We start from the raw sequence: 17,524 nt of genomic DNA on the forward strand, positions 1-17,524 counted from the left end.
AGTTGTGGTATGTCACCGTTAGCAAGGGAACTGGCTTCTTCCGGCACGTTGGATGAGGAAGTGACATCGCTCATTTCTGACGGTGCCGTGGTTTCTGCTATGTCTTCTCTACTGTCTACTGATGCCATAGGGTCAACCGTAGTGCCAAGACTTTCTTCCTTGATGTCCGCCAAAGGATCAATCGCTTCCATACATTCTGTGCCGTCATTGGTATCCTCGGTTAAGTTCGTTTCTGGTATGACGATGAAATTGAACAGGTTATTTGGCGGTTGTGGCTCTGGACTCTGAGATATTTCATTCTGTTCAGACAGTCTTTTCCGTTTTCTTTCCTGAAAAACATCAAAAAAAGTTATTAATAATTTGTTTATTCTATTTACGACTTATTCGTAGGAGACGAATAAATATATTAATAAAACGAAGGCTTAGCAATGAACCAAAGGGGCTTACGAAAATATTTTCTTTGTGATCTTGACAAAAAATTTAATATTTCGGAGAACTAAAGGGATATAGGTATATTCAAGTAACAGATGCACATTCGCCTATTATTTATTGAGAGTACTCGGGGGACAATAAACCAAAGATATGACATAAACTTCACTTCTTACTACCCCGTCTTATAAATATGCGAACTAAAGCCATAAAAACTTAAATTTCATCAAAATTTAGTCCATAACCAATGATTTTTCCAACATTTCCAACTCAAATTACAAATATTTCCATCTCAAACCTAACCAAAGAGTTACGTGGAAACACTAGAATACACGCAGCATGTTATATTAGTCGACCAACGTTTTCTTAATTACATAAATAAGCATTTACAACCACCGAAAGCAATGTTTTGAAGGCGTCAGTTCGCAAAAGCAATTCATATTGGTAAAGAAAATACTTAGTCTACCTCAGATATACTTAATCCCATACATGGTGCTCTCCATAAGCAATGCAATCATTATTCTAAAACTATAATTTATCGAAAAAATTTACTAAAACACTTTAAATTCTTCAAATTACTCCCTCAATGAATTTAACAATAAATTCGATCGTCATTTTCCAAACAGTAAAATTAATTTTACCGCCATCTGACACGAAGTATTCCACCCAAAATACAACTAACTTCTCCCCCAAACATTCACAAATAACAACTAATCAACCAGTCATTAATAAACCAAGCAATGGCAGAGTTACCGCAAAAAATGTGAAGAGACCAAAGGATTGTACTTTGAAGAATTGTTAGAGTTTTTACAAACCTTTCCAAAATATTACTCAAAAGATAAATACTGTCTTTACTTGCAGAATTTGCATAGTATCCCTCACAAAACCAAACAAATCCTCAAAACAATCCACGGTACAGCCCAGTTCTGGCATTACAATGAAGTTGAACAGCTCATTTGGCAGTCGTGACTCTGGACTTGAATGTAATAATTACTCTAAATGTTTCCCACACTTAATTCAGGCTTAAACATTACCTTACGATCACTGCATCTCCTTGAAGATACTCTCGAAGACTTCTTCCGCCTTGAACTGTCCACGTCCGTCTCTCTGTCCGCAACAGCACCTTCAATTTGGACACCGTCCTCGTTTGAAGCAGATGAATCATCAGGGGCTTCCCCAGAATTATCCTCCTGGTGAATAAACAGTGGAAAAATTGACTTACCGACAACAGACAGGGCATAGCGTATTGAATAATCTATTTAACGCCATCCTAAAACAATATTTAACATTAAAATACCCAAATTCTTCCATTAAATCACACAACTTTGGTTTATTACAAATGTATTCGCGGTTGTAACCTTTCAATACCAATTTGAACTGTGTTCGTATGAGATTATTCGTGATATTCTCCATCCAAAGCTCATTTAAACATTAATTAATTGAATAACTTATTAGATAAAAGTTTTTGCATAAAACGTATAGGAAACAATCTTCCCCTGACTTGCCTGTACTTGTTCTGTACAATAAACCCAAGACAACATTGATCGGTTGTGCAATTGTCCCTTGTCCTTCCAACCAATCGTCAATGAAACTGCGATCCGAATGATAATTGCAGATACGAACTGAATAATAGGAAAATCAACAGTGCCCGCACAAAATACTATTAAACGACCTCAGCACCGTGGTCAATAGCAGGCTCCATCTTTATGCCGACAATGCGGTGATATATACATGGCAATTGGATTTTAATTTTGAAGAAATGCATAGTGATACAGTTTTCGGGAAAAGAGTAATTCCCTCCCTATTGAGTTACGAAGTGAAAGAAACAGAAATTGCGAGGGTATATTCCTTTTAAATACTCAGGGTGTGACAATTACTCACGATTTGTCCTGGGGAAAGCACATAGCACGAGAAATATGTGGTGGTGCTGATAAAAAATTAGGATTTGTAAAAACAGTGCTGGGTAAATGCGACGAAAAAGAGAAAGGAACGATGTTTTCTTGCCTTGAGTCAGGCCTCACCTAGAGTATCGTACGCTGCCAGTATATATGGGATCCTCAAGAGATAAATTTGATTTCAGAATTAGATCAAGTTCAGCGGAGAGACGGGGGCTAGGTTTGTTACAAACATTGCTATGACCAACGCAGTAGCGTAACTACTTTGCTACAGAACTTAGGCTGCGATTCGCTCTACACAGCGGCATTTACAATATAGATTAAACTTATTAAATACACTTAGAAGATGGCTCCTTTTCCAAATGACATCAAGGACATAATACGAACCCCAACGTATTACAGACGGAGGGATCACGGATATAAGATCGGAGAGATAGACTGCAAGACTGACAGGTTTAAATGGTCATTTATTCCAAGAACAATAAGAGACCAGAATACTTGTAATCGAAATCCCCCAGTAGTCGGCTCAACACAATAAGTATTAAGCTACAAGTTAGGGACTACGCAGGGTTATATATATATGTATTTGTTTGCAGGTTCCCCTTACCTTTCCCGATCAATTCGAAAAACCTTAACACCCTCATCCCTTACCCTTTCCTCCTGGTGCTGCACCCTCTGCCAAACACCTTTTTGGTGGCTCGCAGGGTATTGATATAAACGCAGATGAACAGGCACCGAGTACCAATCGTCCTCAAGCGTTCCTTCTGGCTAGATGGTGTTCTTAATTGACCACTGATCAGTGACACAGTCAAACCACAAAATGAAACCATAAAATTTGTATTTGGAATGTGGAAATCATAAACTGAGAGATTTGGATATGACTCGTCAAGTGTTTTGAAGATGAAAGCACGTCCCAAACTGCAGTTTTGAAGTGTTGAAATCCCTCCAAAGATCACGAAGAGGATGTGGAGGACGGCAGTCTTCTTTTAAGTGAGTGCATGAACGCAGATCGTATTGGCATTTGATAAGACAGGCTTAACCACAGAACAATTAATGATAACATCTATAAATTAGCACAAAATTGTTCACAATACTTTCCCCTTCCAAGCTACAATGCTCAGAGAGAGTTCCGCGGATAAAATAATGTTTAAACAATTAAGAATCCTTCAATTTACTTCAAAATATATCACCCAACATACGAGGGTCATCCGGAAAGTAGTACCCGTTCGTGCCGCATGAAGTGCTGACGACGCGAGTAGCCGCTGGACGAGGTCAGATAGCTTCAGTGGCTTGTCTGCCTTCTCTGAGCCAAGTTGCGTGACGCTAGCATTGCCTGTGTTGTTTCTGTGATTGTTTACAATGTTTAAAAAAATTGAGAACGCCGCCAGTTGTGAAGTGAGGGCAGTGATTAAATTCCTCAATGCAAGAAACGTTCGCCCATGTGATATTCATCGCCAATTAAAGGAGGTGTATGGAGACAATGTAATGGACGAGTCGTCTGTTCGGCGGTGGTGTCGCAACTTCAACATGGGGAGGGGGAACACACACGACGATGAGCGTTCGGAGAGACCGTCTGTCATTACAGACCAACTGGTGAGCTCAGTTGACGAATTCGTGAGGAACGATCGGCGCGTCACAATTGATGACATCTGTGAGCATTTTCCCAATGTTTCTCGAACAATTGTTCATGAAATTGTTGAACACCATCTGCATTATGCAAAAATTTGTGCAAGATGGGTCCCTCGCGTATCTCAATGAGCTGGCGGCGAAGGACTATGCAGCAGGAATACAGAAACTTGTCACACGTTATGACAAATGCCTTAATTTGCTTGGAGATTATGTTGAGAAGTAGTTTAAAGTATCCTCTTTCAAATAAAATTTTTTATGTTTGTTAATATTTACTTTTGTGTCTTTATTTCACGAACGGGTACTACTTTCCGGATGACCCTCGTACAGTCAAGGAATCGTCAAATCAGAAGCTTGCAAAATCAGCCATAGTACCCTTAATAAGAGAGAGAGAGAGTACCCTTTATCCTAGAATATCCTTATATCCCGCAAGGGAGCCTCCTGCTTCGAGCAACCATCATTGAGTTAAAATGCCATCGGCACAAAAGTGAATGTGTTTCGACGTCCTTAAAAGGGAAACGAATAGTACTGATATTAAAGATTATTAACAATTGATAGAGTAAATATTGTGTACGTAGGAGCAATATACAGGGTGCGACAAATTTCAAATCCAATTTCACCCCACCATATCATAGTTCCAATGTAGGATACCATTAGCGTTCTTTGTAAGCTACGTAAGGTATCTCGTAAACAGTCATAATAACCTTAAAAATTTGTGAGAGATGTGTATACAGGATCGGAACCAAAAGTGGTAGGACTGATTTTCTCTGGCAAGAACGGAGCAGTGGAGGGGGGTCTGCCTGGCAGGGTAAGGTAGAGGGGGCTCTTATCAACAGACCGACACCAAACTCAGTCGCCTGTGGGCTGTCGTTGAGTGAGGACACCGTTTTTAGTGAAGCAAGTGTTTTTTCCGCGTCGAAAAACAAAATGAATCTGAATTTAGAGCAACGTTATTCCTTGAATTTTTGTGTGAAACTCGGGAAGACGGCAACTGAGACCCTCGATATGATCAAGCAGGCTTATGGGGACACTGCCTTAAGCCGTTCCACAGTATTTGAGTGGCACAAGTTGTTTAAAGAGGGTAGGGAGCTCGTTGAAGACGACCATCGCTCCGGACGGCAAGAACCGACACGAATGTGGACAGAGTGAGGACACTGCTGAACACAGACCGACGCTTAACCAGTGAAGAAATTGCAGACCAGTTGGGTCTGTCTGCATCCAACGTCCAACGCATTATTTCACAGGATTTGGCCATGCGCAAGGTGTGCGAAGTAGCAGAGGCCGTGGGTGTAACGACCGAAATGGCATTTAATATGTTACTTGTATAGATTGGCAAAATGAAAAAATTGTCGTCCTGATGGGTGCCACGATTGTTCACGGTGGACAACACACTGATCCTGGAGTTGTCGCCACGAAACTGCATGAACTATGTTATGAATTGCTGCCACACCCCCCATATTCTCCCGATCTGGCTGCCTGTGACTTCATGAACTGCATGAACTACATTATGAATTGCTGCCGCACCCCCCCATATTCACCCAATCTGGCTGCCTGTGACTTCATGAACTGCATGAACTACATTATGAATTGCTGCCGCACCCCCCGTATTCTCTCGATCTGGCAGCCTGTGACTTGATGAACTGCATGAACTACGTTATGAATTGCTGGCGCACCCCCCGTATTCTCCCGATCTGGCTGCCTGTGACTTCATGAACTGCATGAACTACATTATGAATTGCTGCAGATACCGTAATAGCTAGACAAAAGCTCAGAAAGATTCCTCGTGAGTCAATTGGTGCAAAGAAATGCTCAAGAAATACTATCTACGTGCCTCAAAAGCTGTGTATAACATCATTTAAACAGGTGACTTATCTTGGATCTATGCGTATGACTCCAAAACAAAACAGCAATCCACTGTACGGGTCTTCCAAGACAAGCCAAATCCGACACAAAGCGCATTGAAGCAAATGATCGCCTGTTTCTCTGGAATAACAGGACATGTGGCAACTATACCATTAGAGCAACGTAGAGCCATGAATTCTGAATGATACTCAAGCATTTGTTTCCCATAAGTTCTCAGCAAAATACAGAAAAAGAAGCAGCAACAAAGGATGATTCTCTATCATGACAATTTTGCCAAGCTCTCACAGATCAACTGCAACAACTACCTACCTATTTGACAGGCAAAAACATCGAATTCATGGGTGGTGCTCCATACAGAACTGGTTTAGCACCAAAATACTTCTTTGATTACTATCAAACAAATCATTTCTCTTCAAAGAACGACTCGTAACATATTAGAAAACCTCACCCATGCAATTTGACAATATTTCCACATGTTATTCCACCTTTTAGTCGGACATCAGAATTTTTTTCGAGCAAAGTATTAATGCTAGAAGAACCCTATTTAACACAGACATAGGAAACAGTTTACTGTGTATCCTTGAATTATTTCATAGCCATCATGTGAACCAATTGCCGACAGCTTGCGTTACCGTAAACTGCCACAAGGTAACCATTGCTTACAATGTCAGCTTACTCAACAGTCGACAGGCGGTTAATGCCTCACTTGACGGCAATGACAAAATTCACACATATGCAATAAACTGTCTTCTTTAACTGTGCAAAATTCTTTTAAAGTAGCATCATAAATTTCTTCGGAAAAAATTAAAATGTCGGACACTATTTCGTGAGACCTCGTGGGACAAGGGTTAATCTTAACGGTACACCAAAACATGGCTTACCATGGACTGAGCTTGGCTTCCTGCCGCTTGATTATGGGTAACGGAAGCTTTCTCATTGGTTGAACTGCCTTCAACAGCCAAAACTGTTGGTATCCGAGCTTCGCTGCTATTTGAGGTAGATTCATCAAAGACAATTTCAACTTCATCGCTGTCCCTAGTCCACCTGTTGGACAATCCATTCCTCAAGGCAGACTGCAAAAGGGAACCATTCTCGTTAATACTAAAATTTACATACAAGGACAGAAGATAATCATGGCATAACATACGGCGAAACTTATCCATACGTATACCAAACATAACCTTCAGTATTACCCAGATTCAAAGCCATGAATTAATCAAACTAAAGTGTTCGTCTGGAAAATAAGTGTACTGAGCTCAGGAAAAAAAATTTAATACACTTTTACATATCTTAAGCTAATATTCCTCAAAATAGGACCCTCGCGAGTCGATACACTTGTTCCAGCGGCGTTCCCATTCCTGAAACGCTCCCGCGAAGGCATCATCGGGAACCTCTCGAAGACTCGTCGTCGACCTCTTCTCTGCCCTCCACTAACATCTTGTGCCACCGAAAGATCATGTTTCTGGACATGGCTGACTCCCCGTAAGTCTGGTTAATCATACCGACAGTTTCGGTAAACGATTTCCCAAGCTTTACCGCAAATTTGATGGAATAACGCTGCTCCAAAAACTTCGGCATCGCGTTCCGTGACGTGGGTCGAGCGTGGAGGTTCGCGTTAACAGAGCTCCTCACTACACCACAGCTCAGAGCCGACTGCCTTTTTCAGCGTCGCTTGCCAACATACCCCCCTCCAATCGCAGCCCGTCAGAGCGGTGCTGGGCGCGCCCAGCCCAGGAGTCAGTACACTTATTTTCCGGACGAACCCTGTAAGCAGCTTTTTAATACCAGCATCGTACCTTTCTCCCACCGCATCACACAAAGCCAACTGACGACTGCTTCTCTGATATAATAAATTCATCCTGCCATTAAGTGGGAAGTGTACGGATGAGAAGTGTATTATGGACATCAAGAACTTGCATCGGAAGTGGTGCTGGGAGTTTAATGATGGGCGGGAAAACGTCCACAGTGAGCAGCGGTCGATGGGGCGGCCGAGTTTGCCATTGGAATCAACAACGGTGGCTCCAATTGACTGAAGATGGTGCGGAGAACCACCCTTAATTTAGATAAAGGAAGGCCTTAATGAATGAAGAGAGAGTGGCTACTTCTCCGTGCTGCAGAATATTGTGTGTCGGAGTTCAATCAGTTACAAACAAGGTGTCCCCTCACCAAAAGGAGTGTGTTTGCATATCATGACAATGCACGTCCACGTGTCTTCACATCAAACGACCACCCTACTTAATGAATTCGGCTGATGGGATATCATCAACCACCCTCCTTATAGCCCGGACGTTGCCCCAAGGGACTACCACTTGTTTCCCACTCTCAAAAAACACCTTGGAGGACAGAAATTCAAGTCAGACGAGGTAAAGTACATGAAGCAGTCTTCAGAAGGCTTTGTGGTGCGGCGGGAGAAATGTACGACTCTGGTATTAAAAATCTGCTTACAAGGATACAAAATGTGATTGATGGTCAAGGCGACTATGTAGAAAAATAGCTAAACGCTCATCCTTCATATTTAAAAAAACTTACCTATACAATTGGTCACTATTTGTAGATGTTATTTCACCTTTTTCGTTCACACATAAGCTCTTTCTACTGATAAATGACACAAAATGATACAATAGCACGATGCCTATTCAAAAAGTGCCAGACATTAGAATTTTTTCCGAGCAAAGTATTGATGCTAGAAGAACGCTATTTAACACAGTCATAGGAGACAGCTTACTGTGTCCGCTTGAATTATTTCATCGCCATCTTGTGAACCAATTGCCGACAGCTTGCAGTACGCTAAAGTGCTACAAGGTAACCTTTGCTTACGATGTCAGCTTACTCAACGGTCGACAGGCGGTTACTGCCTCACTTGACGGCAATGACAAAATTCATTCTTATACAATAAACTGTCCTCTTTAACTGTGCACAATTGCGTTGAAGTTGCATCATAAATTCCCTTGAGAATAATTCAAACGTCGGGCACTATTTTGCAGACCTCGTGGGACGAGGGTTAATCTTAACATTACCCCAAAACACGGTTTACCATACAGGGTCGCACCTAAAAGTGGTAGGACTGATTTTCTCTGTCACAAACGGAGCGGTGGAGGGGGATCTGCCTGGCAGGGTAAGGTGGAGGCGGCTCTTAGCAACAAACCGACACCAACCTCAGTCGCCTGTGGGCTGTCGTTGAGTGAGGACACTGTTTTTAGTGAAGCAAGTTTTTTGTCCGTGTCAAAAAACGAAATGAATCTGAATTTAGAGCAACGTTATTCCGTGAAGTAAACTCGGGAAGACGGCAACTGAGACCCTCAATATGATCAAGCAGGCTTATGGGGACACTGCCTTAAGCTGTTCGACAGTATTTGAGTGACACAAGTTGTTTAAAGAGGGTAGGGAGCTCGTTGAAGACGACCATCGCTCCGGACGGCAAGAACCGACACGAATGTGGACAGAGTGAGGACACTGCTGAACACAGACCGACGCTTAACCAGTGAGGAAATTGCAGACCAGTTGGGTCTGTCTGCATCCAACGTCAAACGCATTATTTCACAGGATTTGGCCATGCGCAAGGTGTGCGCCAAGATGGTGCCGAAAATTCTGAGTGTTGACATACAGCTCCTGGCCAAATACGGCGTTGCCGCACCCGCCCTATTCTCCCGATCTGGCACCACCGGACTTCTTCTTCTTCCCCCTGATGAAAAGACAGCTCAAGGGACGACATTTTGACTCGATAAAGGCCGTTCAAGAGGCTTTGACGAGGATCATCAACGGCATCCCCAAAGAAAATTTCCAGCAGGCGTACAGGGAATGGGAGCAACGTTATACTAAGTGTGTAGCAGCTCAAGGAGCATACGTTGAAGATTATTAAGTCGATGTAAGTATATCGTCAATGAAATTCATGTTAAAAAAAATCAGTCCTACTACTTTTGGGTGCAACCCTGTAGACTGAGCTTGGATTTCCACTGCTTGCTTATGTATAACATAAGCTTTCTCAATTGTTTAACTGTCTTTGAGAAGCTACTTACAACTGCTTGTACGGATGCAAAAAGTGATTGATTGTCAAGGGAACTAAGTGGAAAAATAGCTAAATGCTCAACCTTTCAATACGATGTATGCAAAGTAGAGAGAATAAATTTGATTTTTTAAGTAAAAACAAGAAGGGATCTTACTTTTTGAATCTCCCTTGTATAATCATTAACAGGATTAACTCAAAAAGCTATTTAGAAACATCTTTGAAGCACTGCAAAAGAAATATTCAACTTACCATTCTCTTCTTCCTAACCTTGACTTCTTTGGCAGGCGGAGCCTTGTCCACGTTGTTGACCACTTGAAGGTCATCCTCCACTATCTCAATGACCTCAATCTCCTTCTCTCTGATGCTTTCCGCCTCTGCCCTCTCCAGGAATGGCTTCCCCACTCCAGACATCAAGTTGAAATTGCTGTCCATTGCCGGGGCACACTGTAGTCAGAGAAAAATTAATAATATCATACAAGACAAGGGTGCTTAGATGTTAGAATACAGGGTTCGTCCGGAAAATAAGTGTACTGACTCCTGGGCTGGGCGCGCCGCTCCAGGCACGTCCAGAACCGCTCTGACGGGCTGCGATTGGAGGGGGGTATGTTGGCAAGCGACGCTGAAAAAGGCAGTTGGCTCTGAGCTGTGATGTAGTGAGGAGCTCTGTTAACGTGAACCTCGACGCTCGAACCACGTCACGGAACGCGATGCCGAAGTTTTTGGAGAAAAAGATTGGTTGCAGCGTGGGCGGTTGCATGGTGCGAATAGGGGCGGGGGAGAGAGGGGGGTGCTTGACGTTGGATTTGTGGACTTGAAGATGTCTCGCAAGTTCGACGGGCGTTTAAACGAAACAGAGGGACAGTGTGGGAATAAAAGTGATGTGGACTGAGTGTTATTGATAATTGGGAAGAGGTCACGGATTAGATGTTTAATTTTGTGTGTTCCGGAGAAGAAAGTGGTGATAAGATTAGGGCATTTTGGGCGGTTTGGTTTGGTGAGGGGAGTGTATTGGGTTGACGGTTTGAGGATTTTACTGTTTAGCAGTAAATGCTGTCATCTTTTAAGACCCTCCCCCTCACTCAGTACCAACTCCCAACCACTCGCCACCTGTACCTCAAAAAATATTATATATCGCCTCTCCTGTAACTTCTGCCCTGCCTTCTACGTGGGCGAATGCACGACCGCACTTTCCCTCCGCATGAATACCCACCGATATTCCACCAAATCTCCCACCTTTCTTAATTATCCCATCCCTACTCACACCGCTTCCCACAACCAATCTTTTGACGACTGCTTCTCCGTTTCGGTGATTGAAATCCTTCCCAAATCTGCGAGTATAATAGAGGTGAGAACCCGCGAGATGGCGCATATCTGGGTGGCCCAATCATTCAAACCGCCCGGGCTGAACCAAGCCCACTGAATGTATCAATTGGCTGCCTACATATCCCCCCACCCCCTTGTTCATTTCCTATTGGTCCCTTTACCTCTCCTTCCCCCACCTCTCCCCCGCACATCCTCTCCGCTCTTCCCCGAGAACGCCATTCTGAAGACGACAGCCGTGCTGTCGAAACGTAATATAGCAAATTGTGAGTGTCCTTTCTTTGTGTCTCTATATTCTAAAAACCTAAATCTGTGTTTTTATATATTATATATACGAGGGTCATCCGGAAAGTAGTACCCGTTCGTGCCGCATGAAGTGCTGACGACGCGAGTAGCCGCTGGACGAGGTCAGATAGCTTCAGTGGCTTGTCTGCCTTCTCTGAGCTAAGTTGCGTGACGCTAGCATTGCCTGTGTTGTTTCTGTGATTGTTTACAATGTTTAAAAAAATTGAGAACGCCGCCAGTTGTGAAGTGAGGGCAGTGATTAAATTCCTCAATGCAAGAAACGTTCGCCCATGTGATATTCATCGCCAATTAAAGGAGGTGTATGGAGACAATGTAATGGACGAGTCGTCTGTTCGGCGGTGGTGTCGCAACTTCAACATGGGGAGGGGGAACACACACGACGATGAGCGTTCGGAGAGACCGTCTGTCATTACAGACCAACTGGTGAGCTCAGTTGACGAATTCGTGAGGAACGATCGGCGCGTCACAATTGATGACATCTGTGAGCATTTTCCCAATGTTTCTCGAACAATTGTTCATGAAATTGTTAAACACCATCTGCATTATGCAAAAATTTGTGCAAGATGGGTCCCTCGCGTATCTCAATGAGCTGGCGGCGAAGGACTATGCAGCAGGAATACAGAAACTTGTCACACGTTATGACAAATGCCTTAATTTGCTTGGAGATTATGTTGAGAAGTAGTTTAAAGTATCCTCTTTCAAATAAAATTTTTTATGTTTGTTAATATTTACTTTTGTGTCTTTATTTCACGAACGGGTACTACTTTCCGGATCACCCTCGTATATATATATATATATATATATATATATATATATATATATATATATATATATATATATATATATATATATATATATATATATATATATATATATATATATATATATATATATATATATATATATATATATATATATATATATATATATATATATATATATATATATATATATATATATATATATATATATATATATATATATATATATATATATATATATATATATATATATATATATATATATATATATATATATATATATATATATATATATATATATATATATACACATTCAAACATGAAATCCCGCCAAACGGCAAATAAATACTCATATATACAGAAACAGATATAAGGAAAAGGGATAGGAACACATATAAAGGACGAACACAACAGAGGTGGGGAAGGCGGAATCGAACGGAACACAAGAGTAAAAATATTTCCTCAACCGGGACTCAAACACCGGATCTTTCCCCTTGCCGGGCGGATGCTCTTAACCACTTGAGCTATCGAGGATAGTCAATTTACCCTGAGATCCGTGGGTCTAATATGTCGCCAAGCGCCCCGATTCTTTCAGCCAAGAGATGGCGTCAGGGGGCTGTTTCACCCACCAATATATGAGTATTTATTCGCCGTTTGGCGGTATTTCGTGTTTGAATGTGTATTTGGCCAATGTGGCTCATCTCTTTCTTCTGGCTATGCGTGCCACGAAACGCACTGTTCCTTTCCTGTATGATGTTGTATGAATTCTAACCCACTGTCCTTTCCTTTCCTTGTGTATTGTCTATTTCTCCTTTGGTGGGTGAAACAGCCCCCTGACGCCATCTCTTGGCTGAAAGAATCGGGGCGCTTGGCGACATATTAGACCCACGGATCTCAGGGTAAATTGACTATCCTCGATAGCTCAAGTGGTTAAGAGCATCCGCCCGGCAAGTGGAAAGATCCGGTGTTCGAGTCCCGGTTGAGGAAATATTTTTACTCTTGTGATCCGTTCGATTCCGCCTTCCCCACCTCTGTTGTGTTCGTCCTTTATATGTGTTCCTATCCCTTTTCCTTATATCTGTTTCTGTATATATGAGTATATATATATATATATATATATATATATATTCTATACATATACATATATATATTCTATACATATACATATATATATTCTATACATATACATATATATATTCTATACATATACATATATATATTCTATACGTATATATATATATATTATATATTATATATATATATATATATATATATATATATATATATAAATACACACACATATATATCCTACATCAATTAGCACACAGAAAACATCGTGAGTTTATCATAAAACGTTTGTTAAGTACCAAAACATAAACATTTAAGCAATTTCACATTCAACTAGTCATTTAAGCATGATTACACACTGATCATACCATTAAGATCGTAATTTTCAAGTCATTGAATTTTTTTAGTTCAGTTTAATACCAGAATTAATGGGGAAAATTCACTGGGCACATCAATTTTCAACGACAGTCGAGACGGAGAATCGTAGTTCAAAGCCAAAACTGCTGCCGTAAGTATTTTAACTCAATTTATTTCGCTAATACGTGCGACGGGATTACAGCTTATTAATACGAACTTAGTACAATCGCAGGACATGCTTTAACGACTGTAATGGCGTTTAAATATGATTATTATTAGAAAAATTGACGCAATTTCGGGTACTCACCACCATTCCCCGGCTTGCAATCATTGTGAGAATAGTTATCTTGGATTTGATGCATAATGTTTTGAACATTTTGAATTCACGCACTTTATTAATACACTCTCCACAGATAATTGCTGGTAGACCATCTTCCTTGGACACCTTGAAGAGAAAACATCTCCAGGATAAACATATCCTCAAATATCGGGAGAGGGATCGGGAAATGTATGTTTGAAATAATATTTCAAACATACATTTCCATTCGATAAAATTCTTCATACGAATTTTTACCGATTTATTTCCAAGAAAAAGAATTTCTAAAAGTATTATCACAAGAATCCTATCGTAAAAACTTAAATTAAACAATAACTAAGCCGAAAGAAGACTGCCAATTAATAGAAACGTCTAATTTAATAAAATTCACCGGTATGTTATATACATATTACAATGTAGTACATATTAAAAGAACACTCACACGTTATTTCTTCATAATTTCGACTGAATTTAGTTCCGCCTTCCTCGGAAGAAACGATAGTACTGACTGAGATAGTATTACTGTGTCTTCAGAGGAAGACGGAGCTAAATTCCGTCGAAATTATGAAGAAATAACGTGTGAGTGTTCTATTTATGTGTCCCTACATTGCTTCTTGCTATGCTAGTTTTATTATTCAACACTTCAGTGTTACTTCGACGAGATGATATATACATACACACACACGGGTTTACACGCCGTACTCAGCTCCATATCATAGTTTTCCTACGAGTCTTTTCTTAACATCTTTATAATCAACGTCCCTGTCATCTTAATTCCTTCCTCCTTTTGGGAAAACATCTTTCCATAGTGAAATTCTCCTCCTTACGTCCCTACTACTTTCCCCGTGTTGGTCTAAAACACTTCCGAGACATATAAACTGTTCTACCTGCTCTAGTTCAAATGCCCTCCTATTTTAATATTTATTTATACACATCGATGATGTAGAAGCACTCACAAGAGCAATATAACACTTTGACGGCACAATAGAACACAAAATTACATGGATAACACGTAAAAAGACACATCATATGAAAACCTCTTTCAGAAGTGTAGTTAGAATACTTTTCACAGTTCCACTCATAAATAAAGGTTTCTCCCAAAGCCTAGGTTCACAGAAGTCCAAGTAGTATGCTTACATTAGATTAAAAACTCGTTTATCACAGTGAAATTAATCAGAAATCCGTGAATATCGCACAAAAAATACAAAACTCAATTCTAAATTCACATACAGTTAATAAATTCCATTGGGATTCTTAATTATGGCGACAAAAGGCTTTCTCAACAATGTAAACAGTTACGAGAGCATTTTTAAACAAACCGTTAGTAACAAATAATTAAATGTACATTCCGTCACGTATTGCAATTTAAATCATAAAATACGCCCACAAAAAGAATTCCCGATTACAAAAAATCAATAAAAGAGAACCAAAACACTAAGCACCTCATATATATACGTCAAAACACTAGTTAATACCATATATTCTGCTCTAATTCACACATTATATAGCGAACCACCACGAAACTTTAGGAAGTTCAACTAACCCCTCGAAATTACTACACTAAAAGTGTATTTCTACCCTGAAATTAACTCCGATATCAAAATGGATATTTCACATAATGGTTCCACTCTTCCACAACGGGCTATTACGAAAAGTTCACGATAAACAACCACAAAAAACTTATTCATACATAATATCTTAGAGTATACACGTCAAATGATATTTCAAAGTTAGAAAACACACAATAACATAGACATGAAAGGTATAGTCGACATATTTAGGTCAAATCTAAGGTATAACTTGCAATTGGAAATACTTTTCCCTAACAAGAGAACAAATAGACAAATCATTTAAGCTATCACACAATATACAAGGCCAGGGAACGAAATTAATTTCACGGAAACGTTTAAAGTGTACATTAATAAGCATTCATTCCAATGACAAAGAACACCAAACCTGTTTAGCATTGGACGTAGTCCAAAATTTGAGTAACAGAAAAAATTCTGCCTTACTTTGAGTACTCAGAACATCTATTACCGTAAAACGCCACCAACGACGAAAACCTTTGATAACTCTGCTGAGAATCAATACTCTAAAATAGCATGAAACTGATATACATACTGGAAGTGACCTTCCGTCGTACTTACCTCAACTTGAAGCAGTTCCTTGATTATTTCCCACAAACGAAAGCCTTGATATCCTTTAGGATCAAAAATATATACCATTTCTCCTTCTCCATTTAAACAAAGTCTACAAACCCGTGGGCAATCATTGTCCAACATATTTTCTACATCCATATCTTCGTTCCTTAACATTCCAAGTTATGTTTCACAAATGTTTTCTCACATAATGCGGTAACTCTATTCAGCAATCCATTGTAATAAATACTGCACTACCATTCAACACACATTAATGTTCACATTTCCACACGTTAAAACACGACTACAGATGTTGCCTCGAAATGTCCCAGCCAAAGCATCTGCATCTGTGCGCGCAGTGGCCAACATTACGGATTCAACACTCTCTTGTTGTGCCTACCTTCAAGCGTTTACAACATCTACGTTTAATTATTTTATATTTGGCAATTTCCTTATCTTTACCAACGCTTAAATGAATTTCAAAAAGTACAACGGAAAAAATATAAACCTGAATCTGGTCAGGACGGCTGCTAAATAGGCTTTTCGCATAAATTAACACACGCATAACATAATCCTAACACAAGTAAATCAATCAGTTACACAGTTAAGAAATATATTTACGTTTAAAAATAAAAACGAAACCAAAAAAACATTGGTAGTTGGCCATTGCAAAAAACAAAAGCATAACGTATTTCGCACACTTATTCGCGGGAAAAATTCTCGGTAATTTTCCTAATGCAGTGTGCCCTTGTGATAGTTTGATTTAAACCATCAAACAAATATTGCGAACCAGTTTTTTAGAAATAGCATTAAACTGTATGTGGTGGGAGTTTAATGAGATGTATAATGAATTGTGCGGACATCGAAAAGGTCCACGACCATAAAATCTTATCTTATACGACATATTTTCTCAGGTTACATATTTAAAAAATACTTTAAAACAGTTGTTTTTCACACAAACGAAAAAAAAAGTTGATGTTGTGATAAGCATATTCTAAAACGGGCGATGCAGGTATGTTTGTAGCAAAAAATGTTTGTAGTAAAATTTAGGATGGGTTTATTGATGGTAGGATTTATATATATATATATATATATATATATATATATATATATATATATATATATATATATATATATAAATCCTATATATATATATATATATAAATCCCGTCCAACATCCCTATCCTGTTCCTTCCCTTTCCTCGTTTGCCTAACATTCCCCTCTTTATCACAGCCTCCAACATCCCACTGCCGGTCAATACTCCCTTCATCCACTTTTCCTGCCTCCTCCTTAGTGATATCTCCCAACAAACCCCTCTCTTCGCCCACCATACCAAGTACTTCCTCATTTGATTTCCTCTCAGTCCATTTCACCTTCTCCATTTTTCTCCACACCTACATTTCAAAAGCCTTTAATCTGCGTATATCCTCCTGCTTCA

At 39.9% G+C, this 17,524-nt stretch overlaps 1 protein-coding gene across 1 annotated transcript in view; it reads right to left on the reverse strand.

Annotated features, from left to right (window-relative positions):
- The window catches only part of LOC139693193 (uncharacterized), a 22,782-nt gene extending 6,417 nt beyond the window's left edge, over positions 1–16,365 (reverse strand). Inside the window, exons 1-6 of the mRNA XM_071591295.1 lie at positions 16,095–16,365; positions 13,939–14,076; positions 10,069–10,263; positions 6,695–6,886; positions 1,464–1,619; positions 1–329 (exon numbers count right to left, since the gene is read on the reverse strand). The exon at positions 1–329 is cut by the window's left edge and continues 106 nt beyond it. Coding sequence (XP_071447396.1) covers positions 1–329; positions 1,464–1,619; positions 6,695–6,886; positions 10,069–10,263; positions 13,939–14,076; positions 16,095–16,262 — 1,178 coding nt within the window. The 5' untranslated portion in view covers positions 16,263–16,365. The remainder of the gene's footprint in view (positions 330–1,463; positions 1,620–6,694; positions 6,887–10,068; positions 10,264–13,938; positions 14,077–16,094) is intronic.
- Between the last annotated feature and the right edge of the window lie 1,159 nt (positions 16,366–17,524).

Source organism: Hetaerina americana, unplaced genomic scaffold, assembly GCF_022747635.1.
Source record: "Hetaerina americana unplaced genomic scaffold, ioHetAmer1.1.p SCAF_45, whole genome shotgun sequence".
In the NCBI taxonomy this organism is placed as follows: Eukaryota; Metazoa; Arthropoda; class Insecta; order Odonata; family Calopterygidae; genus Hetaerina; species Hetaerina americana.